The sequence below is a fragment of the Narcine bancroftii genome, chromosome 3 (assembly GCF_036971445.1).
Source record: "Narcine bancroftii isolate sNarBan1 chromosome 3, sNarBan1.hap1, whole genome shotgun sequence".
Taxonomy (NCBI): domain Eukaryota; kingdom Metazoa; phylum Chordata; class Chondrichthyes; order Torpediniformes; family Narcinidae; genus Narcine; species Narcine bancroftii.
This window is the reverse complement of record NC_091471.1, coordinates 327,135,646-327,161,543: the sequence shown is the minus strand read 5'-3', so window position 1 is coordinate 327,161,543 and position 25,898 is coordinate 327,135,646. Positions and strand designations below refer to the sequence as shown.

At 55.0% G+C, this 25,898-nt stretch overlaps 1 protein-coding gene across 4 annotated transcripts in view; it reads right to left on the bottom strand.

Moving 5' to 3' along the window:
* Window positions 1–25,898, bottom strand: part of LOC138759151 (protein-serine O-palmitoleoyltransferase porcupine-like) — a 141,929-nt gene that overhangs the window by 112,783 nt on the left and 3,248 nt on the right. For 2 of the 4 annotated variants that reach the window (XM_069929155.1, XM_069929156.1), the window contains exons 3-12: window positions 23,840–24,032; window positions 23,228–23,271; window positions 21,634–21,815; window positions 20,662–20,792; window positions 19,103–19,228; window positions 18,549–18,649; window positions 15,695–15,771; window positions 13,744–13,807; window positions 10,439–10,524; window positions 9,877–9,987 (exon numbers count right to left, since the gene is read on the bottom strand). In XM_069929155.1, coding sequence (XP_069785256.1) covers window positions 9,877–9,987; window positions 10,439–10,524; window positions 13,744–13,807; window positions 15,695–15,771; window positions 18,549–18,649; window positions 19,103–19,228; window positions 20,662–20,792; window positions 21,634–21,815; window positions 23,228–23,271; window positions 23,840–24,032 — 1,115 coding nt within the window. The remainder of the gene's footprint in view (window positions 1–9,876; window positions 9,988–10,438; window positions 10,525–13,743; window positions 13,808–15,694; window positions 15,772–18,548; window positions 18,650–19,102; window positions 19,229–20,661; window positions 20,793–21,633; window positions 21,816–23,227; window positions 23,272–23,839; window positions 24,033–25,898) is intronic. The other 2 variants (XM_069929158.1, XM_069929159.1) reach the window with 2 other exon arrangements.

Below are 25,898 nucleotides of genomic sequence, written 5' to 3'. Positions count from 1 at the left end.
CCAGGTTAAGCTCTGTCTGCCGCTCTCCTGGCCGGGTTCAACTACGTCTGCTGCACTCATCCCAGGGTTAAATTCCATTTTCTGCATTCCTGGTCAGTTTTAAATCCCTCTGCTGCACTCCTTGCCGGGTTAAATTCTGTGTGCCGCCTTGCTGCCCGGGTTAAACTCCATCTGCCACTCACCTGGACGGGTTAAATTCTGTATGCTGCTCTTGTTCCCCGGTTAAATTCTATCTGCCGCCATCTTGACCGGGCTAAACTCTGTCTGCCGCTCTCCTGGCCAGCTTCAACTCCGTGTGCTGCACTCATACCTGGGTTAAACTCCGTCTTCCGCATTCCTGGTCAGTTTAAACTCCGTCTGCCACACACCTGCCAATGTTAAACTCCGTCTGCCGCTCTCCTGCCCAGGTTAAGCTCTATCTGCCGCTCTCCTGGCCGGGTTAAACTCTGTCTGCCGCACACCTGCCAATGTTAAACTCCGTCTACCGCTCTCCTGCCCCGGATAAACTATGTCTTCCGCTCTCCTGCCCCGGATAAAGTCTGTCTGCCGCGCTCCTGCCCGGCTTAAACTCTGTCTGCCACTCTTCCTGCCTGAATAAACTGTCTGCCACTCTCCTGCCTGGTTTGAACTTTGTCTGACGCTCTCTTGGCTGGGTTAAATTCTGTATGCCGCTCTCGTTCTTCAGTTAAACTCTGTCTGCCGCCATCCTGGCCGGGTTAAACACGGTCTGCCGCTCTCCTGGCCGGGTTAAATTATGTCTGCCGCTCTCCTTCCCTGGTTAAATTGTAAGCCTCCATTCTGGTCGTTAAACTCTGTCTGCCGCTCTCCTGTCCCGGATAAACTACTTCAGCCGCTCTCCTGGCCGGGATAAACTCTGTCTGCCGCTCTTCTGACCGGGTTAAACTCCTTCAGCCGCACACCTGCCAGTCTTAAACTCCGTCTGCCACTCTCCTGGCTGGGTAAAACTCTGCCGCTCTCCTGGCTGGGATAAACGCCGTCTGCTGCTCTCCTACTGGTTCAAACTAAGTCTGCCACTCTGCTGTCCAGGTTAATCTCCTTTGGCCGCTCTCCTGCCCGGGTTAAACTCCGTCTGCCACTCTTCCTGCCTGAATAAACTGTCTGCCACCCTCCTTCCCAGGTTAAACGCTGTCTGCCACACTCCTGCCTGGTTTAAACTTTGTCTGACGCTCTCCTGGCTGGGTTAAATTCGGCATGCCGCTCTAATTTCCCCGGTTAAACGCTGTCTGCTGCAATCCTGGCCGGGTTAACCACTGTCTGCCGCCTTCCTGCCCGGGTTAAACTCCGTCTGCCACTCACCTGGCCGGGATAAATTCTGTATGCCGCTCTTGTTCCCCGGTTAAATTCTGTCTACCGCAATCTTGGCCGGGCTAAACTCCGTCTGCCGCTCTCCAGCCCCGGATAAACTACATCTGCCGCTCTCCTGGCCGGTTTAAACTCTGTCTGCTGCTCTCCTGGCTGGGTTCAACTCCGTCTGCTGCACTCATACCTGGGTTTATCTCCGTCTTCCGCATTCCTGGTGGTTTAAATTCTGTCTGCCGCACACCTGCCCATGTTAAACTCCATCTGCCGCTCTCCTGCCCCGGATAAACTCTGTCTGCTGCTCTGCTGGCTGGTATCAACTCCGTATGCTGCACTCATCCCTGGGTTAAACTCCGTCTTCCGCATTCCTGGTTGGTTTAAACTCCGTCTGCTGCACTCCTGGTCAGGTTAAACTCTGTGTGCCGCCCTCCTGCCCAGGTTAAACTCTGTCTGCTGCGCAACTGCCTGGTTTAAACTTTGTCTTCCGCACTACTGGCTGGGTAAAATTCTGTCTGCTGGTCTCCTTCCCCGGATAAACTATGTCTGCCGCTCTCCTGGCCGGGTTAAACTCCGTCTTCCACATTTTCGGTCAGTTTAAAGTCCGTCTGCTGCACTCCTGGCCAGGTTAAACTCTGTCTGCCACTCTCCTGGCCGGGTAAAACTCTGTCTGCCCTCTCCTGGCCGGGTTAAACACTGTCTGCCGCTCTCCTGGCAGGGATAAAGTCTGTCTGCCCTCTCGTGGCCGGAATAAACTCTGTCTGGTCTCTCCTGGCAGGGTTAAACCCTGTCTGCCCTCTCCTGGCCGGGTTAAACTCTGTCTGCCGCTCTCCTGGATGGGATAAACACTGTCTGCCCCCTCCTGGCCGGGTTTAACTCTGTCTGCCCCACTCCTGCTCGGGTTAAACTCCGTCTGCCGCTCTCCTGGCCAGGTTAAACACTGTCTGCCGCACACCTGTCCGGGTTAAACACAGTCTGCCGCATTCCTGCCTTGTTCGAACTCTGTCTGGTGCTCCAGGCCAGATTAAAGTCTCTCTGCCGCTCTCCTGGTCAGCTTAAATTCACTCTCTTGCCCAGGATAAACTCAGTCTGCCGCACAAATGCCTGGTTTAAACTTCCAACCCAGGTTAAGCTCTGTCTGCCGCTCTCCTGGCCGGGTTCAACTCCGTCTGCTGCACTCATACCTGGGTTAAACTCCGTCTTCCGCATTCCTGGTCAGTTTAAACTCCGTCTGCCGCACACCTGCCCATGTTAAACTCCATCTGCCGCTCTCCTGGCCTGGTTAAACTCCGTCTGCCACTCTCCTGCCCCGGATAAACTATGACTGCCGCTCTCATGACCGGGTTAAACTCTTGTCTGTCGCGCTCCTACCCGGGTTAAACTCTGTCTGCCGCTCACCTGCCTGGGTTAAACACAGTCTGCCGCATTCCTGCCTCGTTCAAACTCTGTCTGGTGCTCCAGGCCAGATTAAAGTCTCTCTGCCGCTCTCCTGGTCGGGTTAAATTCGCTTGCTTGCCCAGGATAAACTCAGTCTGCCGCACAAATGCCTGGTTTAAACATTGTTTTCCGCTCTACTGGCTGGGTAAAATTTTCTCGCTGCTCTCCTTCCACGGTTAAAATCTTTCTGCCGCTCTCCTGGCCGGTTAAACTCCGTCTGCCGCATTCCTGCCCAGGTTAAACTCAGTCTGCCGCTCTCCTGACCAGGATAAATTCTGTATGCCGCACTCCTTCAACAGTTAAACTCTTTCTGCCGCTATCCTTCTCCGGTTAAAAAGTATGCTGCCATTCTGGTCGGGTTAAACTCTGTCTGCCGCTCTCCAGCCCAGGTTAAGCTCTGTCTGCCGCTCTCCTGGCCGGGTTAAACTCTGTCTGCCGCACACCTGCCAATGTTAAACTCCGTCTGCCGCTCTCCTGCCCCGGATAAACTATGTCTTCCGCTCTCCTGCCCCGGATAAAGTCTGTCTGCCGCTCTCCTGCCCAGCTTAAACTCTGTCTGCCACTCTTCCTGGCTGAATAAACTGTCTGCCACCGTCCTGCCTGGTTTAAACTTTGTCAGACGCACTCCTGGCTGGGTTAAACTCTGTATGCCGCTCTCGTTCCCCAGTTAAACGCTGTCTGCCACCATCCTGGCCGGGTAAACACCGTCTGCTGCACACCTGGCCGCGTTAAACACCATCTGCCGCTCTCCTGGCCAGGTTAAACTCTGTCTGCCATTCTCCCTGCCTGAATAAACTGTCTGCCAGACTCCTGCCCAGATTAAACGCTGTCTACTGCATTCCTGCCTGGTTTAAACTTTGTCTGACGCTCTCCTGGCTGGGTTAAAATCTGTATCCCGCTCTCGTTCCCCGGTTAAACTCTGCCTGCCGCTCTCCTGGCCAGGTTAAACTCCGTCTGCCGTACTCATGCCCATGTTAAACTCCGACTGACGCTCTCCTGCCCCGGATAAACTATGTCTGCTGCTCTCCTGGCCGGATAAACTCTGTCTTCCGCACTCCTGCCTGGGTTAAACTCTGTCTGGTGCTCTAGGACAAATTAAACTCTGTCTGCCGCTCTCTTGGCTGGGTTAAATTCGCTCGCTTGCCCAGGTTAAACTCAGTCTGCCACTCTTTTGCCCAGGCTAATCTCTGTCTGCCTCTCTCCTGGCCGGGATAAACTCCGTCTGCCGCACTTCTTGCCGGGTTAAACTCTGTCAGCCGCTCTCCTAGCTGGATTAAACTCTGTCTGCCGCTCTACTGGCCAGGTTAAACTCTGTCTGCCGCTCTCCTGGCTGGGTTCAACTCCGTCTGCTGCACTCATCCCAGGGTTAAATTCCATCTTCCGCATTCCTGGTCAGTTTTAAATCCCTCTGCTGCACTCCTTGCCGGGTTAAATTCTGTGTGCCGCCTTGCTGCCCGGGTTAAACTCCGTCTGCCACTCACCTGGATGGGTTAAATTCTGTATGCTGCTCTTGTTCCCCGGTTAAATTCTATCTGCCGCCATCTTGGCCGGGCTAAACTCAGTCTGCCGCTCTCCTGCCCCGGATAAACAATGACTCCCACTCTCATGACCGGGTAAACTCTGTCTGTCGCACTCCTACCCGGGTAAACTCTGTCTGCCCTCTCCTGGCCGGGTTAAACACTGTCTGCCGCTCTCCTGGCAGGGATAAAGTCTGTCTGCCCTCTCGTGGCCGGAATAAACTCTGTCTGATCTCTCCTGGCCGGGTTAAACTCTGTCTGCCGCTCTCCTGCCCAGGTTAAGCTCTGTCTGCTGCTCTCCTGGCCGGGTTAAACTCTGTCTGCCGCCATCCTGGCCAGGTTAAACACCGTCTGCTGCATCCCTGGCATGGTTAAACACCATCTGCCGCTTTCCTAGCCGGGTTAAACTCCGTCTGCCGCTCTCCTGCATTGGATAAACTACTTCAGCCGCTCTCCTGGCCGGGATAAACTCTGTCTGCCGCTCTTCTGGCCGGGTTAAACTCTGTCTGCATCTAACCCTGCCTGAATAAACGGTCTGCCACCCTCCTGTCCGGGTTAAACGCTGTCTGCCGCACTCCTGCCTGGTTTAAATTTTGTCTGACGGTCTCTTGGCTGGGTTAAGTTCTGTATGCCGTTCTCGTTCCCCAGTCAAACTCTCTCTGCCGCCATCCTGGACAGGTTAAACACCGTCTGCTGCATACCTGGCCGGGTTAAACTCTGTCTGCCGCTCTTCCTGCCTGAAAAACTGTCTGCCACCTTCCTGCCCGGGTTAAACGCTGTCTGCCGCACTCCTGCCTTGTTTAAACTTTGTCTGATGCTCTACTGGCTGGGTTAAACTCTGTCTGCCGCCATCCTGTCCGGATTAAACTATGTCTGATGCTCTCCTTCCCTGGTTAAACTGTAAGTTGTCATTCTGGTCGAAATAAACTCTGTCTGCCACTCTCCAGCCCAGGTCAATCTCTGTCTGCCGCTCTCCTGCCCGGGATAATCTCTGTCTGCCTCTCTTCTGGCCGGGTTAAACTTTGTCTGCTGCTCTCCTGGCCGGGTTCAACTCTGTCTGCCACAAACCGGCCAGTGTTAAATTCGATCTGCCGCTCTCTTGCCTCGGATGAACTATGTCTGACGCACTCCTTGCCGTGTTATATTCTGTCTGCCACTCCCCTGGCTGGGATAAACTCTGTCTGTCCTCTCCTGGCCTGGTTTAACTCTGTGTGCCGCTCTCCTGCCCATGTTCAACTCCGTCTGCCGCACTCCGCCCCGGATAAACTCCGTCTGCTCCTCTCCTCCTGGTTCAAACTAAGTCTGCCACTCTGCTGTCCGGGTTAATATCCTTTGGCCGCTCTGCTGCCCGGGTTAAAGTCCGTCTGCAGCTATCCTGGCTGGGTTAAACTATGTCTGCCTCTCTCCTGCCCAGGCTAAACTCTGACTGCCGCTCAACTGGCCAGGTTTAACTCTGTCTGCCGCTCTCCTGCCCATGTTCAACTCCGTCTGCCGCACTCCTGCCCCGGATAAACTCCGTCTGCTCCTCTCCTCCTGGTTCAAACTAAGTCTGCCACTCTGCTGTCTGGGTTAATCTCCTTTGGCCGCTCTGCTGCCCAGGTTAAAGTCCGTCTGCAGCTATCCTGGCTGGGTTAAACTATGTCTGCTGCTCTCCTTCCTGGGCTAAACTCTGTCTGCTCTCTGCTGGACGGGTTAAACTCTGTCTTTTGTACTCCTGGCCTGGTTAAACTCCATCTGCCACTCCCCTGGCTGGGTTAAACTATGTCTGCCGCTCTCCTGCCCCGGATAAACTCTGTCTGCCGCATTCTTGCCCGGGTTAAACTCTGTCTGCATCTATCCCTGCCTGATTAAACTGTCTGCCACCCTCCTGCCCGGGTTAAACGCTGTCTGCCGCTCTCCTGCCTGGTTTAAACTTTGTCTGATGCTCTCTTGGCTAGGTTAAATTCTGTATGCCGCTATCGTTCCCCAGTTAAACTCTGCCTGCCTCTCTCTTGGCCAGTTTAAACTATGTCTGCTGCTCTCCTTCCCTGGTTAAACTGTAAGTCGCCATTCTGGTTGAGTTAAAGACTGTCTGCAGACCTCCAGGCCAGGTTAAACTATTTTTGCAGCTCATCTGGCCGGGTTAAACTCTGTCTCCCACCATCCTGGCCAGGTTAAATACCGTCTGCCGTACTCCTGGCAGGGTTAAATAACGTCTGCCGCTCTCCTGGCCGGGATAAAATATGTCTGCCACTCTCCTTCCCCGGTTAAACTCTAAGTCACCCTTCTGGTTGAGTTAAATTCTGTCTGCCACTCTTCCTGCCTGAATAAACTGTCAGCCACCCTCCTGCCTGGTTTAAACTTTCTCTGATGCACTCCTGGCTGGGTGAAATTCTGTATGCCGCTCTCGTTCCCCGGTTAAACGCTGTCTGCCGCCATCCTGACTGGGTAAACACCGTCTGCTGCACTCCTGGCCGGGTTAAACACCATCTGCCGCTCTCCTGGCCGGGTTAAACTCTGTCTGCATCTATCCCTGCCTGAATAAACTGTCTGCCACCCTCCTGCCTGGGTTAAATGCTGTCTGCCACACTCCTGCCTGGTTTAAACTTTGTCTGACGCTCTCTTGGCTGGGTTAAATTCTGTATGCCGCTCTCGTTCTTCAGTTAAACTCTGTCTGCTGCCATCCTGGCCGGGTTAAACACGGTCTGCCGCTTTCCTAGCCGGGTTAAATTATGTTTGCCGCTCTGCTTCCCTGTTAAACTATAAGCCTCCATTCTGGTCGTTAAACTCTGTCTGCCGCTCTCCTGCCCCGGATAAACTACTTCAGCCACTTTCCTGGCCCAGATAAACTCCGTTTGCCGCACTCCTGCCCCGGATAAACTACTTCAGCCACTCACCTGGCCGGGATAAACTCTGTCTGCCGCTCATCTGGCTGGGTTAAACTCTGTCTGCCGCAAACCTGCAAGGGTTAAACTCTGTCTGCCACTCTCCTGACCCGGATAAACTACTTCAGCCACTCTCCTGCCCCAGATAAACTGTCTGCCGCACTCCTGCCCCGGAAAAATTCCGTCTGCTCCTCTCCTCCTGATTCAAACTAAGTCTGCCACTCTGCTGTCCGGGTTAATCTCCTTTGGCCACTCTGCTGCCCGGGTTAAAGTCCATCTGCAGCTATCGTGGCTGGGTTAAACTACGTCTGCCGCTCTCCTGTCCAGATAAACTCCGTCTGCCGCTCTCCTCCTGGGTCATACTAAGTTTGCCACTCACCTGCCTGGGATAAACACTGCCGCTCTCCTGCCTGGGCTAAACTCTGTCTGCTGCTCCCCTGCCCGTGTTAAACTCTGTCTGCTCTCTGCTGGACGGATTAAACTCTATCTTTTGTACTCCTGGCCGGGTTAAACTCCATCTACCACACTCCTGGTTGCGTTAAACTATGTCTGCCGCACTCCTGCCCCGATAAACTCCGTCTGCCGCTCTCCTCCTGGGTCATACTAAGTTTGCCACTCACCTGCCTGGGATAAACACTGCCGCTCTCCTGCCTGGGCTAAACTCTGTCTGCTGCTCCCCTGCCCGTGTTAAACTCTGTCTGCTCTCTGCTGGACGGATTAAACTCTATCTTTTGTACTCCTGGCCGGGTTAAACTCCATCTACCACACTCCTGGTTGCGTTAAACTATGTCTGCCGCACTCCTGCCCCGATAAACTCCGTCTGCCGCTCTCCTTCTGGGTCATACTAAGTTTGCCGCTCACTTGCCTGGGATAAACTCTGCCGCTCTCCTGCCTGGGCTCAACTCTGTCTGCTGCTCTCCTGCACGTGTTAAACTCTGTCTGCTCTCTGCTGGATGGGTTAAACTCTGTCTTTTGTACTCCTGGCCGGGTTAAACTCCATCTGCCGCTCTCCTGCCCGGGTTAAACTCTGTCTGCCACACTCCTGCCTTGTTTAAACTTTGTCTGACGCTCTACTGGCTGGGTTAAACTCTGTCTGCCACCATCCTGGCCGGATTAAACTATGTCTGATGCTCTCCTTCCCTGGTTAAACTGTAAGTTGTCTTTCTGGTCGAGTTAAACTCTGTCTCCCGCTCTCCAGCCCATGTTAAACTCCGCCTGCCGCTCTACTGCATCGGATAAACTACTTCAGCCGCTCTCCTGGCCGGGATAAACTCTGTCTGCCGCTCTTCTGGCCGGGTTAAACTTTATCTGCTGCTCTCCTGGCTGGGTTCAACTCCGTCTGCCACACACCTGCCAGTGTTAAATTCCATCTGCCCTCTCTTGCATCGGATAAACTATGTCTGACGCACTCCTTGCCGGGTTATATTCTGTCTGCCGCTCTCCTGGCTGGGATTAACTGTCTGCCCTCTCCTGGCCTGGTTTAACTCTGTCTGCCGCTCTCCTGCCCATGTTCAACTCCGTCTGCCGCACTCCTGCCCCGGATAAACTCCGTCTGCTCCTCACCTCCTGATTCAAACTAAGTCTGCCACTCTGCTGTCCGGGTTAATCTCCTTTGGCCGCTCTGCTGCCCGGGTTAAAGTCCGTCTGCAGCTATCCTGGCTGGGTTAAACTATGTCTGCCGCTCTCCTGTCCAGGCTAAACTCTGACTGCCGCTCAACTGGCCGGGTTTAACTCTGTCTGCCGCTCTCCTGCCCATGTTCAACTCCGTCTGCCGCTCTCCTGCCCGGGCTAAACTCTGACTGCCGCACAACTGGCCTGGTTAAACACTGTCTGCCGCACACCTGCCCATGTTAAACTTCGTCTGCCGCTCTCCAGCCCCGGATAAACTACGTCTGCCGCTCTCCTGGCCGGGTTAAACTCCGTATGCTGCACTCATCCCTGGGTTAAACTCCATCTTCCGCATTCCTGGTCGGTTTAAATTCCGTCTGCTGCACTCCTGGCCGGGTTAAACACTGTCTTCTGCACACCTGCCCATGTTAAACTCCGTCTGCCCTCTCTTGCCTCGGATAAACTATGTCTGACGCACTCCTTGCCGGGTTATATTCTGTCTGCCGCTCTCCTGGCTGGGATAAACTCTGTCTGCCCTCTCCTGGCCTGGTTTAACTGTCTGCCGCTCTCCTGCCCATGTTTAACTCCGTCTGCCGCACTCCTGCCCCAGATAAACTCCGTCTGCTCCTCTCCTCCTGATTCAAACTAAGTCTGCCACTCTGCTGTCCGGGTTAATCTCCTTTGGCCGCTCTGCTGCCCGGGTTAAAGTCCGTCTGCAGCTATGCTGGCTGGGTTAAACTATGTCTGCCGCTCTCCTGCCTGGGCTAAACTCTGTCTGCTCTCTGCTGGACGGGTTAAACTCTGTCTTTTGTACTCCTGGCCGGGTTAAACTCCATCTGCCACTCCCCTGGCTGGGTTAAACTATGTCTGCCGCTCTCCTGCCCCGGATAAACTCTGTCTGCCGCTCTCCTGGCTGGGTTAAACTCTGTCTGCCATTCTCCTGGCCAGGTTATACTCTGTCTGCCGCTCTCCTGCCTGGGCCAACTTGAACTGGTTGAACTCTCGGAAGACCATCTTCCCTCCTCAACCACTCCAAGACCGAAACAGTGATCACCCATCCTCACACAGGGACCAGATCCCAGCCGCCAGTCTTGGAAGTGATTCCCCCTCGCCCAGACACTGCCCCCCCTTACCTCCTCCTGCACCTCCTCCTCCACGTCGATGTCAAAGAATGATCCCAGGTAGGTGAGGTGGAAGATGGCCAGAACCACAAAGAGGAGGTTGATAAGGTGCACCGTCAGATTCTGCCGGGGAGGAGAAGGGCAGCATTGGGTGTGGGGGGTCTAGACGATTCGATGTACATAGCACGGGAGACTGGTTTGTCAGTTCTCACCCCCCAACCCTCTGCACACTGGGGTCTGAGGAGATGGCCCCATGGGAGATGGAAAAGAGTACCCTACTCCCCTTGGTGCCCCATTGGAGAAAGATAGATGCCCACTGTAAGGGGGCTCCCTATGGTGGGAGTGGGAAGGCGTGCCATGGTGGGGGGAAGGAAAGGATCCCATGGGGAGAGAATGGGTCCCATGAGGAGGGGAGGAGGAGGAGTCCCATGGGGAGGAGAGAGGGATGGGGTCCCATGGGGAGGAAAAGAAGTGCCCACCCTGGGGGATGAGAGGGAAGGAACGGTCCCCTTTGTTCCCCAGTTTCCACGCGTTCAGACCCCGTCTACCCTCCCCCCCCCAATCCCCTACTCACAGATTTATTCCGATGGGAGCACGTGGCCGGGCAGCTCTTAGAGAGGACACAGGCACTGAGAATGGCCGCCATCTTGGCCCGGAGAACTGTGGGAGACAAGGGGGCAGATGTTGACCCACGGGGACCCACCAACACCATTCTCCTACTGGGACTCTGTCGCTGGGATCCCACTCCCTGACACCCCTGCGTACCCCAGCAGGAGGTCATGCCAGTGAAGAGGAAGGTCACAGTTGAGCGTGCGAACTCCATGCGGGGAGCATCACGGGTTGTTATCAAACCCGGCTTCTCACCTTGACGATCGCAAACACCGGGGGGGGGGGGTGGGGGGGGGGAGTGAGTGCTCCGAGGTTGAGGAAGCTTCCAACCGATAAATCGCCCCTCCCCCGCCAAAATTTTACATAAGTGTCCAGTCTGGCTGCATCTTTGTGTGGGACCGCAGTGGCAAAGCATCGAACCGGGGTCAACGCAGACAGTCGTCGAAACAGCCGAGACAATCACTGGGGGTTCCCTTTCCTCTAACAAAAATTCACCGAGACTGTTGCTGAAATCTGGGCTCACAGAATGGCTGAGGCCTCGTCCCTTCCAGCAGGAAAGAGGTGCAGGACCATCAAAATTAGGGTCAGGACACAGCCCTTCCTGCAGGCTGTGAGATTGATGAACAGCATCCTGTTACCAATGCCAACGAATTGGATGTGGCCACTGTCTCAGTACGCCCCAATCCCCGAGATTTGCATGAGTTTCCTCCGGACAATCCAGTTCCCCTAACTGCCCAATAACATAGAGTTTGTAAGTTGATTGGTCTTGTGGCGTATCCACATACCAAAACATGCAAGATTAAATAAATGTTTATAAATACAGGTAACATCCATGATACGTTCTATGAGTTTGGCATAATGTTATGTGGACATGTGCGAACACCATTTTATATATTTAGCAAAGCTACATGGGATACTGCAATATACCTGCAAACTTTTTATTTTAAGTAGGGATAAGTGGGGACTGACATGTGGCTGTGGGGAGAGAGTGGGCAGTGGGATCAGTGTGGGGACCGACATAGGGCCATGGGAAAAGAGCAGGACAGTGGGATCAATACAGGGACAGACATGAGGCTGTCAGGAGAGAGTGGGACAGTGGGAACAATGTGGACACCGACATGGGGCTGTGTGGAGAGAGAGCAGGGCAGTGGAATCAAAGTGGGAACTGACGGGGCAATGGGGAAAGAGTGGGACATTAGGATCAGAGAGGGGCCTGATACAGGGCTGTGGGGAGAGAGTGGGGACTGGTACAGGATTGTGTGGAGAGAATGGGGACTGACACTTGGCTGTGGGGAGAGAGCGGGCAGTAGGATCAGTGTGGGGACTGATACAGGGCTGTAGGGAGAGAGCGGGGCAGTGGGATCACTTTGACGACTGACACGAGGCTGTGGGGAGAGAGCGGGGAAGTGGGATCAGTGTGAGGATGGACTAGGGTGTGCGGAGAGAATGGGCAGAAGGATCAAAGTGGTGACTGACATGGGGCTGAGGGGAGGAAGTGGGGTAGTGGGAACGTGTAGGGATTGACATGTGGTTGTGGGGTGAGAACGGGTCAGTGGGATCAGTTTGGCGACTGACACGGGGCTGTGGGGAGAGAGCGGGGGAATGGGATCAGCGTGAGGACTGACAGAGCTGTGGAGAGAGAATGTGTGGCAGTGGGATCAGTGTGGGAACTGACATGGAGTTGTGGAGAGAGAGGGACAGTGGGATCAGTGTGGGGAAAGGATGGGGCAGTGGGATCAGTGTGGGGATTGACATGAGGTTGTAGGGAGAGAGCAGGTCTGTGGGATCAGTGTGGGACTGACACGGAGCTGTTGGGAGAGAGCAGGGCAGTGGGATCCGTGTGAGGAAGGACATGGGGCTGTGGGGAGAGTGGGGCAGTAGGCTCAACGTGGGGACTGACATGGGGCTGTGGAGAGAGAGCAGGGCACAGTGATCAGTTTGGCGACTGAAATGGGGCAGTGGGATCAGTTTGGACACCAACATGGGACTGTGTAGAGTGAATGAGTCAGTGGGACCAGTATGTGGACTGACTTGCGGATGTAGGGAGAGAGCGCGGCAGTGGGATCAGTGGGGGACTGATACAAGGCTGTGGAGAGAGAGTGGGGCAGTGGGATCAGATTGGGGACTGATACAAGGCTGTGGAGAGAGAGTGGGGCAGTGGGATCACTGTGGGGACAGACATGGGGCTGTGGGGAGAGAGCAGGGCAATGGGATCAGTGTGGGCACTGACATTGGGCTGGGTGGAGAGAGTTGGCAGTGTGGGGACCGACATAGGGCCATGGGGAAAGAGTAGAGCAGTGAGACCAATACGGGGACAGACATGGGGCTGGGTGGAGAGAGTTGGCAGTGTGGGGACCGACATAGGGCCATGGGGAAAGAGTAGAGCAGTGAGACCAATACGGGGACAGACATGGGGCTGTGCTGAGAGAGCGGGGCAGTGGGATGAGAGTGGAGACAGACATGGGGCTGTGGGGAGAGAGTGGGGCACTCGGATCAGTTTGGGGACTGACATGGGGCTGTGGGGAGAGAGTGGGGCACTCGGATCAGTTCGGGGACTGACATGGGGCTGTGGGGAGAGAGTGGGGCACTCGGATCAGTTTGGGGACTGACATGGGGCTGTGGGGAGAGAGCGGGGCAGTGGAATCACTGTTGAGACTGACATGGGGCTTTGGGGAGTGGTTGAGCAGTGGGATCAGTATGGAGACGGACACAGATCTGTGGGGAGACAGTAGGAAGTGGGATCAGTATGGGGACTGACATGGGGCTGTGCGGAGAGAGTGAGGCAGTGGGATCAGTGTGTGGACGGATGGGGAAAACCTTTTGATAGTGCTTTCTGCTGTGATCGGGAAATCTGTCCGGCATTTCTCCCCACCCCCCGCCCCCGGCCACCGCCAAGAGTTTTTGGGTCATTTAGATTTTGTGGTCTGTACTGCCCAGATTGATTCTCTGGTCTCCAAACAACCCCTCCACCCCCCCCCACCCCCCCCCCCCCCCCACCTTCCCCAGCAAACAGAAACAAACATAAATTTTTAAAATTTAGACACACAGCACAGTAACAACCCCTTTGGCCTCGAGCCCGTGCCGTCTAAGATCATCTCCATCCTCCCGGTATATTTTGAATGGTGGGAGGAAATTGGAGCCCCCCAGAAGAAATCCACACATGCAAACTCCTTCCAGACAGCATGTGATTCGAAGCCCAGTCCCGATCAGCTGGCATTCAAGCCAACATATAATTAACTGGGAACCAGGCGGAGTGGAGAGAAAACTCACCATGTTCCACGTACGTGATGAACCCAAGGGAGAGGAGGACAGCTCCAAGGTGGAAACTGAGGCCCTGGAATGAAAACGCGCAAGCCGGTGAGCCCTCCAGCCAGGAGATCTGGAACATTCCACCCATTCAAACTCCACCCCCAGCAGGTTTTTAATTCAAGTCGCCAACTTGGCCGAGTGGTGAACCAACAGCAACCTTGTACTCAATGTCACCGAAACCAAGGAGCTGATTGTTGACTTCAGGAAGGGAAAGCCAGAGATGAACAATCCAGTGATCATTGGGGGATCAGAGGTGGGGAGGGTGGGCACATTTAGGTTCTTGGGAGTCACTATCTCGGAGGATCTTTCCTGGACCCAACACACTAATGGCATCATGAATAAAGCACGTCAGCACCTCTACTTCCTCAGGACTTCGTGGAGGTTTGGTATGACATTGGAAACCCTGGCAAAATTCTACAGAAAGTGCTGGCTGGCTGCATTACGGTCTGGTACGGGGACACCAACAGCCCCCCGCCACACAGCCCAGGACATTACAGGCAAAACCCTCCCCACCATCGAGAACATCTACAGGGAACGCTGCTGTTGGAGAGCAGCAGCGATCATCAAGGATCCACACCACCCAGCACTCGCTCTGTTCTCACTGCTGCCATCAGAAAAGAGGTCTGGGGGCCACAAGACTCGTACCACCAGGTTCAGGAACAGCTCCTACCCCTTCACTGTCAGGCTCCTCAATGACAAACTCAGAGACTCATTTATGGGCTCTTAATTGGGCACTTTCGTGATTTTCTTTTTGTTCTCTCTGTATTGAAGTCAGTTTGTTTACATCTGTTTACAGTTCTTTGTTTGGTTACATGTTTACACTGTGTACAGTTTATGTTTTCCACTACCAGTTAGTGGTAATTCTGCCGCGCCTGCAGAAAAATGAATCTCAGTGTTGTATGTGATGTCCTGTATGTACTCTTGACAATAAATCTGAACATTGGATTGGCACAACACTGTGGGCCGAATGGCCTGAACTGTGGATTTCTATGTTCCACGTTAAATGCCAAAAACCCAAACGCAACGCTGGAGTTCATTTCAAGAGGAATCGAATCCAAGAGCAGGGATGTGATGTTGAGGCTTTATGAGGCCCTGGTGAGGTCTCACGTGGAGCATCGTGAGTAGTTTTGGGTTCCTTGTTGAAGAAAGGATGTGCTGACGTTGGCGAGGTTCAGAGGAGGTTTACTCCAGGATTGAAAGGGTTATCGTACGGGGAGCGTTTGACGGCTCTTAGCCTGAATTCATTGGAATTTAGGAGAATTTGAACGCTGAAAGGTGTGGACAAAATAGATGTAGAAAGGTGGTTCTTCCACAGTGGGAGAGTCCAGGACAAGAGGGCACAACTTCAGGACTGAAGGGCATCTGTGTAGAACAGAGTCACATAGGAATTTCTTCAGCCGGAGGGTGATGAATTCGTGGAATGTGTAGGTCGCGGGCAGTTGTGGAGGCCAGGTCATTGGGTGGATTTAAGGCAGAAGTTCTTGATTAGCCAGGGCATCAAAGGTTATGAGGAGAAGGAGCTCATTATGGCAAAGCAGGGCAGACTTGATAGACTGCATGGCCTATTCTGCTCCAATGTCTTAGTTATTGGGCAGACACAACCCTGCTGTTCACTGATTAGATTCCGTGCACTGGTTTCTGCAGCTCACAACAGTGACCACCCCTTCCCTCCCCCCCCCACCCCCCACATCAGACAGGTCGGTTCGAGTGGCACATTTGGGACCTGACCCCAGCAGAGGGTGGAGAAGTCAGGACCTGATTGTCAGGGGTCGGAGGGAGTGAACCCCATGCAGCTGGATGAAGCCACAGACCAAGATCGAGGGTGGGGGAGGGGCGCGGCATGGGCATGTCCAGCAGGCTGAGCTGAGCGGCCTCCACCCGCACTCCCAGGCAGTGTAACATTGGCACTTACGTGGAGCAACGCACTGGCGGTGTACGTGACCAAGATGGCAGGGAATTTTCCCAACGTCAGGGCGCTCTTAAACACATCTGACAAGGAGGAAAGCAAGAAGGGAGGTGTGAGTCAGGAGAATTAACCTTCACCAGAATCCGGAAAGATGGGGGCCAGGAGCTTGGAGGTGTTTCAGGCCTTGATTTGGAACTTAAAGATTAGAAAGGATAGTCTCCATGTATATAGGTCATACTGTAACAGGAGCACCGTGCACAGTTCCCACCTCCGAATCCCACACCAGGAGCACCGTGCACAGTTCCCACCTCCGTATCCCACATCAGGAGCACCATGCACTGTTCCCACCTCCGTATCCCACACCAGGAGCACCGTGCACTGTTCCCACCTCTGTATCCCACACCTGGAGCACCGTGAATAGTTCCCAGTCTCCGTATCCCACCTGGAGCACCGTGCACAGTTACCACCTCCGTATCCCACACCAGGAGCACAGTGCACTGTTCCCACCTCCGTATCCCACATCAGGAGCACCGTGCACTGTTCCCACCTCCGTATCCCACACCAGGAGCACCGTGCACTGTTCCCACCTCTGTATCCCACACCTGGAGCACCGTGAATAGTTCCCAGTCTCCGTATCCCACCTGGAGCACCGTGCACAGTTACCACCTCCGTATCCCACACCAGGAGCACAGTGCAAAGTTCCCACCTCCGTATCCCACACCAGGAGCACAGTGCACAGTTCCTACCTCTGTATCCCACACCTGGAGCACCGTGAACAGTTCCCAGTCTCCGTATCCCACACCTGGAGCACCGTGCACAGTTCCCACCTCTGTATCCCACACCTGGAGCACCGTGAACAGTTCCCAGTCTCCGTATCGCACACCTGGAGCACCGTGCACAGTTCCCACCTCCGTATCCCACACCAGGAGCACCGTGCACAGTTCCCACCTCTGTATCCCACACCTGGAGCACCGTGAACAGTTCCCAGTCTCCGTATCCCACACCTGGAGCACCGTGCACAGTTCCCACCTCTGTATCTCACACCTGGAGCACCGTGAACAGTTCCCAGTCTCCATATCCCACACCCGGAGCACCGTGAACAGTTCCCACCTCCGTATCCCACACCAGGAGCACAATGAACAGTTCCTACCTCCGTATCCCACACCCGGAGCACCGTGCACAGTTCCTGGTCTCCGTATCCCACACCTGGAGCACAGTGCACAGTTCCCGGTCTCCGTATCTCACACCTGGAGCACCGTGCACAGTTCCCACCTTCGTATCCCACACCGGGAGCACCGTGCAGTTCTCACCTTCGTATCCCACACCAGGAGCACCGTGCACTGTTCCCACCTCCGTATCCCACACCAGGAGCACCGTGCACTGTTCCCACCTCTGTATCCCACACCTGGATCACCGTGAATAGTTCCCAGTCTCCGTATCCCAAACCTGGAGCACCGTGCACAGTTCCCACTTCCATATTCCACACCAGGAGCACAGTGCAAAGTTCCCACCTCCGTATCCCACATCAGGAGCACAGTGCACAGTTCCTACCTCTGTATCCCACACCTGGAGCACCGTGAACAGTTCCCAGTCTCCGTATCCCACACCTGGAGCACCGTGCACAGTTCCCACCTCTGTATCCCACACCTGGAGCACCGTGAACAGTTCCCAGTCTCCGTATCCCACACCCGGAGCACCGTGCACAGTTCCCACCTCCGTATCCCACACCAGGAGCACCGTGCACAGTTCCCACCTCTGTATCCCACACCTGGAGCACCGTGAACAGTTCCCAGTCTCCGTATCCCACACCTGGAGGATCGTGCACAGTTCCCACCTCTGTATCCCACACCTGGAGCACCGTGAACAGTTCCTACCTCCGTATCCCACACCCGGAGCACCGTGCACAGTTCCTGGTCTCCGTATCCCACACCTGGAGCACCGTACACAGTTCCCGGTCTCCGTATCCTACACCTGGAGCACAGTGCACAGTTCCCGGTCTCCGTATCCCACACCTGGAGCACCGTGCACAGTTCCCACCTTCGTATCCCACACCGGGAGCACCGTGCAGTTCTCACCTTCGTATCCCACACCAGGAGAACCGTGCACAGTTCCCACCTCTGTATCCCACACCAGGAGCACCGTGCAATTCTCACCTCCGTATCCCACACCAGGAGAACCGTGCACAGTTCCCACCTCTGTATCCCACACCAGGAGCACCATCCACAGTTCCCACCTCCGTATCCCACACCAGGAGCACCATGCACAGTTCCCACCTCCGTATCCCACACCAGGAGCACCGTGCACAGTTCCCACCTCCGTATCCCACACCAGGAGCACCGTGTACAGTTCCCACCTCCGTATCCCACACCAGGAGCACCGTGCACAGTTCCCACCTCCGTATTTCACACTGGGAGCACCGTGCACAGTTCCCACCTCCGTATCCCACACCGGGAGGACCGTGCACAGTTCCCACCTCCGTATCCCACACCAGGAGCACCGTGCACAGTTCCCACCTCCGTATCCCACACCAGGAGCACCGTGCACAGTTCCCACCTCCGTATCCCACACCAGGAGCACCGTGCACAGTTCCCACCTCCGTATCCCACACCAGGAGCACCGTGCACAGTTCCCATCTCTGTATCCCACACCAGGAGCACCGTGCACAGTTCCCACCTCCGTATCCCTGGGTCAGACCACACTTGAGGGAAGGAAGGGAAGGAGGAGGGTGAATGGAGGAACAGAGAGGGAAGGTGGATGAAGGTGCGAGAAAGGGTGTGTGGAAAGGCAGATGTGGGAGGGGGTGGAAAAGGGTAAGCTGGCAGTGTAATCAGGGAGGGCAAGAAATGGTGGGGGTACCTACAGGCATTGAGCCACCGAGACATGGGCAGGTTCCAGTTGGTCACGACCTCCACCATTGAGCGGGGCAACTCCACCTTCAATGGCCGCGACACCTCCAAGTCCCTGGGGAACCGGAGATGGAGAGAGTCAGGGGAATACGGACCTACCCTGCACCCACTTCATTCTGGCCCAGAGACCAGCGGAGGGTCCTCTTTGTGCCCATCCCAGCCTCCACTCCCCCCAAATCCTCCACCACCCTCCTAGTACCTCCCTCCCCCCCCACACACCCTCCACATTCCTCTGTGCTCCTCTGTCCCCCAAATCTCACTCCTCTTCCCATCTCTCCCCTTCCTCTTTCTACCACTTTCCCCTCTCCCCCCTTCCTCTTTCTACCACTTTCCCCTCTCCCCCCTTCCTCCTCTCTCCCCCTTCCCCTCTCCACCACCCCCTCTCTATCCCCTCTCCCCTTACTCCCTCTCTCCCCCATTCCCCCTCTCTTCCCTTACCCCTTTCCCCCTCTCTCCCCTGCCCTCCTCTCCATCCCCCTCCCAATCCCCCCCCCCCACCTCTCTCTACCATTTTAGGTGGTCCTTCTCCTGAGTGAAGCCCGTTCCGGCCAAGGTGCTGGTGGTCTCTGATAGGAAGCCAACAAAGTAGTTGCTGAAGTGGAAGGAGACGGCGTTCTCGTAGGCTCGCAGCCACCTGTGGGGAGGAAGGCAGGGTGTCAGCGGGACTGTGGGGGCAGGAGGGGCCAGTGGGGCGGGGTGTCAGCGGGGAGGTACAGGTTAGAAGAGGAGGGGAGTGGTAAAAGAGGTATGAGAGGGGAAGGGAGGGCTCCGAGAGGGGGAGGGGGTCCAAGAGGGGAAGGGGGCCAAGGGGAAGGGGGAAAGGGTCTGAGAGGGGAAGGGGAAAGGAGGGAGGGGTCTGAGGGGAAGGGGGAGAGTGTCTGAAAGTGAGGGAGTCTGAGAGGGGAAGGGGGGGGTCCGAGGGGAAGGGTAACTGACAGATGGGGTTCCGAGAGAAAGGGGAGGTGGTATGAGAGGGGGAGAGGAGGGGGTCTGAGGCGGGAGGGGGGTGATAAAGAAAGCACTCACCTAAGTACAGTTCCTCTAAGGAAGGCAAGAGAAAGGGGGAGACAAGGTGAGGTAGCAGCAGAGGCAAGAGACCTTTAATTAGATCGCACCACCTCCCCATCCCACACACCAGAGAAAGGGGCAATGGGGGAGAGGGGAACAGGTCGGAGGGGGGAGAGGGGAACAGGACAGAGGAGAGAGAGGGGAACAGAACAGAGGGGGGAAGAGAACAGGCTGGGGGGAGAGGGGAATTGGGGGGAGAGGGGAATGGGCCGGAGGGGGGAAGAGGGGAATAGGCTGGAGGGGGGAAGAGGGAAATGGGCAGAGGGGGGAGAGGGGAACGGGCCGGAGGGGGGAAGAGGAGAACAGGACAGAGGAGAGAGAGGGGAACAGGACAGAGGGGGGAAGAGAACAGGCTGGGGGGAGAGGGGAATTGGGGGGAGAGGGGAATGGGCCGGAGGGGGGAAGAGGGGAATAGGCTGGAGGGGGGAAGAGGGAAATGGGCAGAGGGGGGAGAGGGGAACGGGTCGGAGGGGGGAGTGGAGAACAGGACAGAGGAGAGAGAGGGGAACAGGACAGAGGGGGGAAGAGAACAGGCTGGGGGGAGAGGGGAATTGGGGGGAGAGGGGAATGGGCCGGAGGGGGGAAGAGGGGAATAGGCTGGAGGGGGGAAGAGGGAAATGGGCAGAGGGGGGAGAGGGGAACGGGTCGGAGGGGGGAGTGGAGAACAGGACAGAGGAGAGAGAGGGGAACAGGACAGAGGGGGGAAGAGAACAGGCTGGGGGGAGAGGGGAATTGGGGGGAGAGGGGAACGGGTCGGAGGGGGGAGAGGGGAATAGGCTGGAGGGGGGAAGAGGGCAACGGGCGGAGGGGGGAAGAGGGAAATGGGCAGAGGGGGGAGAGGGGAAAAGAGTGGAAGGGGGAATGAGAGAAGGACTGTGCGTAATGATCAAGGAACTGACAACCATCAGTGCAGAGGCTGGGCCCCTGAGGCGATGGCCACAGGGAGAAGATGTGCTCGGAGGAAGAGCCCCAAGGGGACAGCTCAAAGACTCCACTCACCGTTTGAGGGGCTGGTCCCCGAAGATCGGGACAAAGTACGGGAAGAGGTAGGGTGCCACACAGGTGGATACCACAAGGCAGAGAAGGCTCTTCAGCAGACTGAGCGCCACTTTGCAGAACCAGCCAAGGCTCTGGGGAGAGAGGTGGGACCGGGCAGGAGTTGGTGGTGGGGAGGAAGAGACGAACACATAGCCACTCTGAGTGGAGACATTGAGGCTGGACTAATACTCCCAGGGCAATCCCTGTCAGGCCACGAAGGGAAACACCCCCCCCCCCCCCCCCATCCCCGCTTCACAGCAGGGAGCTTGTTGGGACTTCGGGGTACGAGGTGAACGGTGGGGAGTGTCGAGGGGCCGATGGACCTTGGGAACAAGGGTAGAACACACACAGTGGATGGTGCAGTGTCAAGGGGCGGAGGGACTTCAGGGTACAGGGATGAACAGTGGGGAGTGCAGAAGAGACATTGGGGTACGGGGGTGAACGATGGGGAGTGGAGAGGGACCTCAGGGTAAGGGGTGAACAGTAGGGAATATGGAGGGGACATCAGGGTACACGGTAAATGGTGGGGAATGTGGAGGGACATCAGGATACGAGGTGAATAGTGGAGGGTGAGAAGGGACTGTTGGGGTATGGGGTGAATAGTGGGGAGTGTGGAGGGTGTGTTGGGGTATGGGGGTGAATGGTGGGGAGTAAGGTGGGGACATCGGGGTACGGGTGAACAGTGGGGAGTGTGGAAGGGATGTCAGTGTTCGAGGGTGTATGGTGGGGAGTGTGGAGGGTCGTCGGGGTATGGTGGTGAACGGTGGGGAGTGTGGAGGAGACATCAGGGTACAGGGACAAATGGTGGGGAGTGTGGAGGAGACATCAGGGTACAGGGACAAACGGTGGGGAGTGTCCAGCGACCAAAGGGCTTCTCCCCTGGTTTTACTCTCTTCTCGCCCAACCTCTCCCACCTCCACTTCGGCTACTCACCATCCTCCTGCCTTCCACGGACTGCAGGTAGCTACTGTAGTTGATCCAAGGCCCAAAGATCACCGTGCCCACAAAGTAGATGTAGCCCATGAACTCAGCTGGGGAAGGCAACGCCCCGACAGTGCTCTGGTCCAGGTCAAAGCCCAGCGAGATTGCCTTCATGGCCACGATCATCTGTGCCCCTGGGAGGGGGAGCAGGAGACAAAGGTCAGGGTGCTGCTGCACTGGCCCTTCATCTGCACTGGCCCTTCATCTGCTAGCCCACTGGAGAGACACAGGGATGGTCACTGTATGAGGAACTTAGCTTGCAAAATTTAGCCAAAATCAGAGAGTAGATGTGGCAAGGATTTTTCCCATGAAAGAGTCGTCTAGGATAAGAAGGCACAACTTCAGGATAGAAGGGCGTCCATTTAAAATAGAGATACGGAAAAAAATTATTTAATATTTTTAAAATTTAAATTTAGACCTACAGCACGGTAACAGGCCATTCCACCCCACAAGCCCCGGCTGACTAATTTACACCCCATTAACCTACACCCCCCCAGTACGTATTGAATGGTGAGAGGAAAATGGAGCCCCCCAGGGAAAACCAAGGCAGACACAGGGGAAAACGTGCAAACTCCTTACAGACAGCGCAGGATTCAAACCCCGGTCCTGGTTGCTGTAAAGGAATGAAGGGTCGCACATTTGTGGAACTTGTTGCCACAGGTTGCTGTGGAAGTGAATTTGTTGAGTGCATTTAAGGCAGAGATCGACAGGTATTTGATCAGTCAGGGGTTATGGGGTGGGGCTAAGTGAGAGGATGGATCAGCTCATGCATTGAGTGGCAGAGCTGACTCGATGGGTCAATTGGCCTTCTTCTGCTCGAATGCCTTTTATGAAACCTTTTGTTAAGATCACGTTTCAGTGAGCGTTAAGTGTTGCACGTTGGGAAATTCAAACAGGGCAGGTCTTGCACTGTGAATGGCAGGGCTTCGGGGAGTGTTGTAGAACAGAGAGACCTGTTCCTTGACAGGGACATAGGTAGACAGAGTGTTGTAGAACAGACACCAGGGATACAGGGACATGGTTCCCTGACAGTGGGGACACAGGCAGACAGAAGGGGGTGGGGGTGGGGAGTGTTGTAGAGCAGAGGGACCTGGGGATAAAGGGACATTGTTCCTTGACAGTGGGGACATAGGTAGACAGAATGTTGTAGAACAGAGACACCAGGGGATACAGGGACATGGTTCCCTGACAGTGAGGACACAGGTAGACAGGAGGAGGGGTGGGGAGAGCTGAAGGACCTGGGGATACAGGGACACTGTTCCCTGACAGTGGGGACATAGGTAGACAAGAGGGGGATGGGGAGTGTTATAGAGCAGAGGGGCCTGGGGGGTATAGGGACATTGATCCTTGACAGTGGGGACACAGGTAGACGGGGGTGGGGAGTGTGGTAGAACAGAGAGACCTGAGGGATACAGGGACATCGCTGCCTGACAGTGAGGACACAGGTAGGCAGGAGGGGAGTGGAGAGTGTTGTAGACTTGCAGCATATTCCCCCACACTTCCATGCCACGACCCGGGGAGGAAATTGGACGACGTAGACTCTCACCTCTCATCTTGTGCCAGCTGATGGTGTCCACCATGTGCATCTCTCTGCAAAGGAGGACGAGGATCTCATGTTAATGCAACTGCGGCCCACGGCATCACCACGTGACTACCCTCCCCTCCTCGACCAAAGTAACAGAGAAAGGGGAGGTCTCACCCCAAATGGTGGGTCAAGCAGCTTCAGTGGGAGAGCTTGGCCAAATGATGCACCTACAACAATCTCACACTCAACATCACCAAAACCAGGTTGATTGTTGACTTCAAGAAGGGAAAGCCAGAGGTGCACAACCCAATGATCGTTGGGGGATCAGAGGTGGATAGGGAGAGTTGTGGGTGCCTGGAATGCCTTGTCAGAGGTGGTGGTGAAGGCTGGAACAATAGGGGACACATCCCCGCCGTTGCCATCCCAGGCACCTCCCCGCCATCAACACTGGTCCCCAACACCTCCCCATCACCACTGCCGGTCTCCCGACACCTCCCTGCTGCCGCCACCAGTCCCCGATCATCTAGACATTTTATAATTGTAGAGCCTGAGGTCCCCGAGGTCCTGCCTGGGAACCAGGGCCTCCTTCCCCTCACCACCTCTGGTTGCAAGACATGGACTACCTGTACTCACCCCAGCATGAGGTAGATGAAGACAGTGACAGACAAAAAGACCCCTTTGTTCTGGGAGTGGCGGGAAAGGAAGAGGACAGTGTAACACATCAGGCTCAGCAGTACGACCCACACCATCTGGCGTTGGAAGAAATGGTGCAGGCAGTAAAACCCACCGATGATCGTTCCAAGGTGCTTCACCCAGGGCGGCAGACCTGCCGAACGGGGAGAGAGAGGTGTCAGAAGCACAATAAATCCTGCATCACAGGGTCTTGGGCCCAAGATGGTGGCACCTGTGTTTGGCAGTAGCCTCAGAGGTGAGTGGGGGAGGATCAGAGGATAGGCGCAGGGCACTGGGAAAAGGGGGAGACCACCCTTCCATTTGAGGAACAGCAGAGGAGACAACCCATGGGACCAGCGGGGGGGTTCTGCAGCTGCGGAACACAGGCGGCAGGGCTGTTGGCAACTAGAGGCGAGGAATACACTCTGGCCGCAGACTGCTGGTGACTTGTGGTTGAAGGACTCGCACCACTGAAGGGGTAACCAGGTATGGGACCCGGGATGCAAGAGGGTGCTGAAGGCTTCCTGATCGTGATGGAGGTTTGGATCTGGAGCTCGGGTAGCTGATGGATCGGACAGGAGTCTGTCCGGCTGCGGGAGCATTGGAGGAAAATCCACGGACACTCGGTGACTTTGGAGAGACTCTCTTTTGCTTTTCTTGCTCTGTCAGGGGCACCTGACAATTTCTGCTGATGGCGAATCTTTGTCTGCCTTGCGGCAGACTGAAGGAAGCTTTGTGTAATATTACAACCTGTTTTGTTACACATTAAGAAAATATTACATGATGGAATCTTGAACAACATTATGAAACCGACCAATACACATGTGAAGTGGAGAACAAATTCGGAGGGTGCAAGAAGAGAGAGTCTGAATACAGTTCAATCGCAAACAAGGATCTTTATTTACACACGGGAAAGTCACAAAAGGGATCTCTCTCTCTCTCTCTCACATACACACACACACACACACACACACACACACACAAAACCTATGGACACACACACACACAACCTATGGACACACACACACACAACCTATGGACACACACACACACAACCTATGGACACAAACACACACAACCTATGGACACACACACACACAACCTATGGACACACACACACACAACCTATGGACACACACACACACACAACCTATGGACACACACACACACAACCTATGGACACACACACACAACCTATGGACACACACACACACACAACCTATGGACACACACACACAAAACCTATGGACACACACACACACACACACACACACAACCTATGGACACACACACAAAACCTATGGACACACAAACACAAAACCTATGGACACACACACACAAAACCTATGGACACACACACACAAAACCTATGGACACACACACACACAACCTATGGACACACACACAAAACCTATGGACACACACACACACAACCTATGGACACACACACACACACACAACCTATGGACACACACACACAACCTATGGACACACACACAAAACCTATGGACACACACACAAAACCTATGGACACACACACAAAACCTATGGACACACACACAACCTATGGACACACACACACAAAACCTATGGACACACACACACAAAACCTATGGACACACACACAAAACCTATGGACACACACACACAAAACCTATGGACACACACACACACAAAACCTATGGACACACACACACAACCTATGGACACACACACACACAAAACCTATGGACACACACACACAACCTATGGACACACACACACACAACCTATGGACACACACACAAAACCTATGGACACACACACACAAAACCTATGGACACACACACACAAAACCTATGGACACACACACACAAAACCTATGGACACACACACACAAAACCTATGGACACACACACACAAAACCTATGGACACACACACACAACCTATGGACACACACACACACAACCTATGGACACACACACACACACAACCTATGGACACACACACACACAAAACCTATGGACACACACACACAAC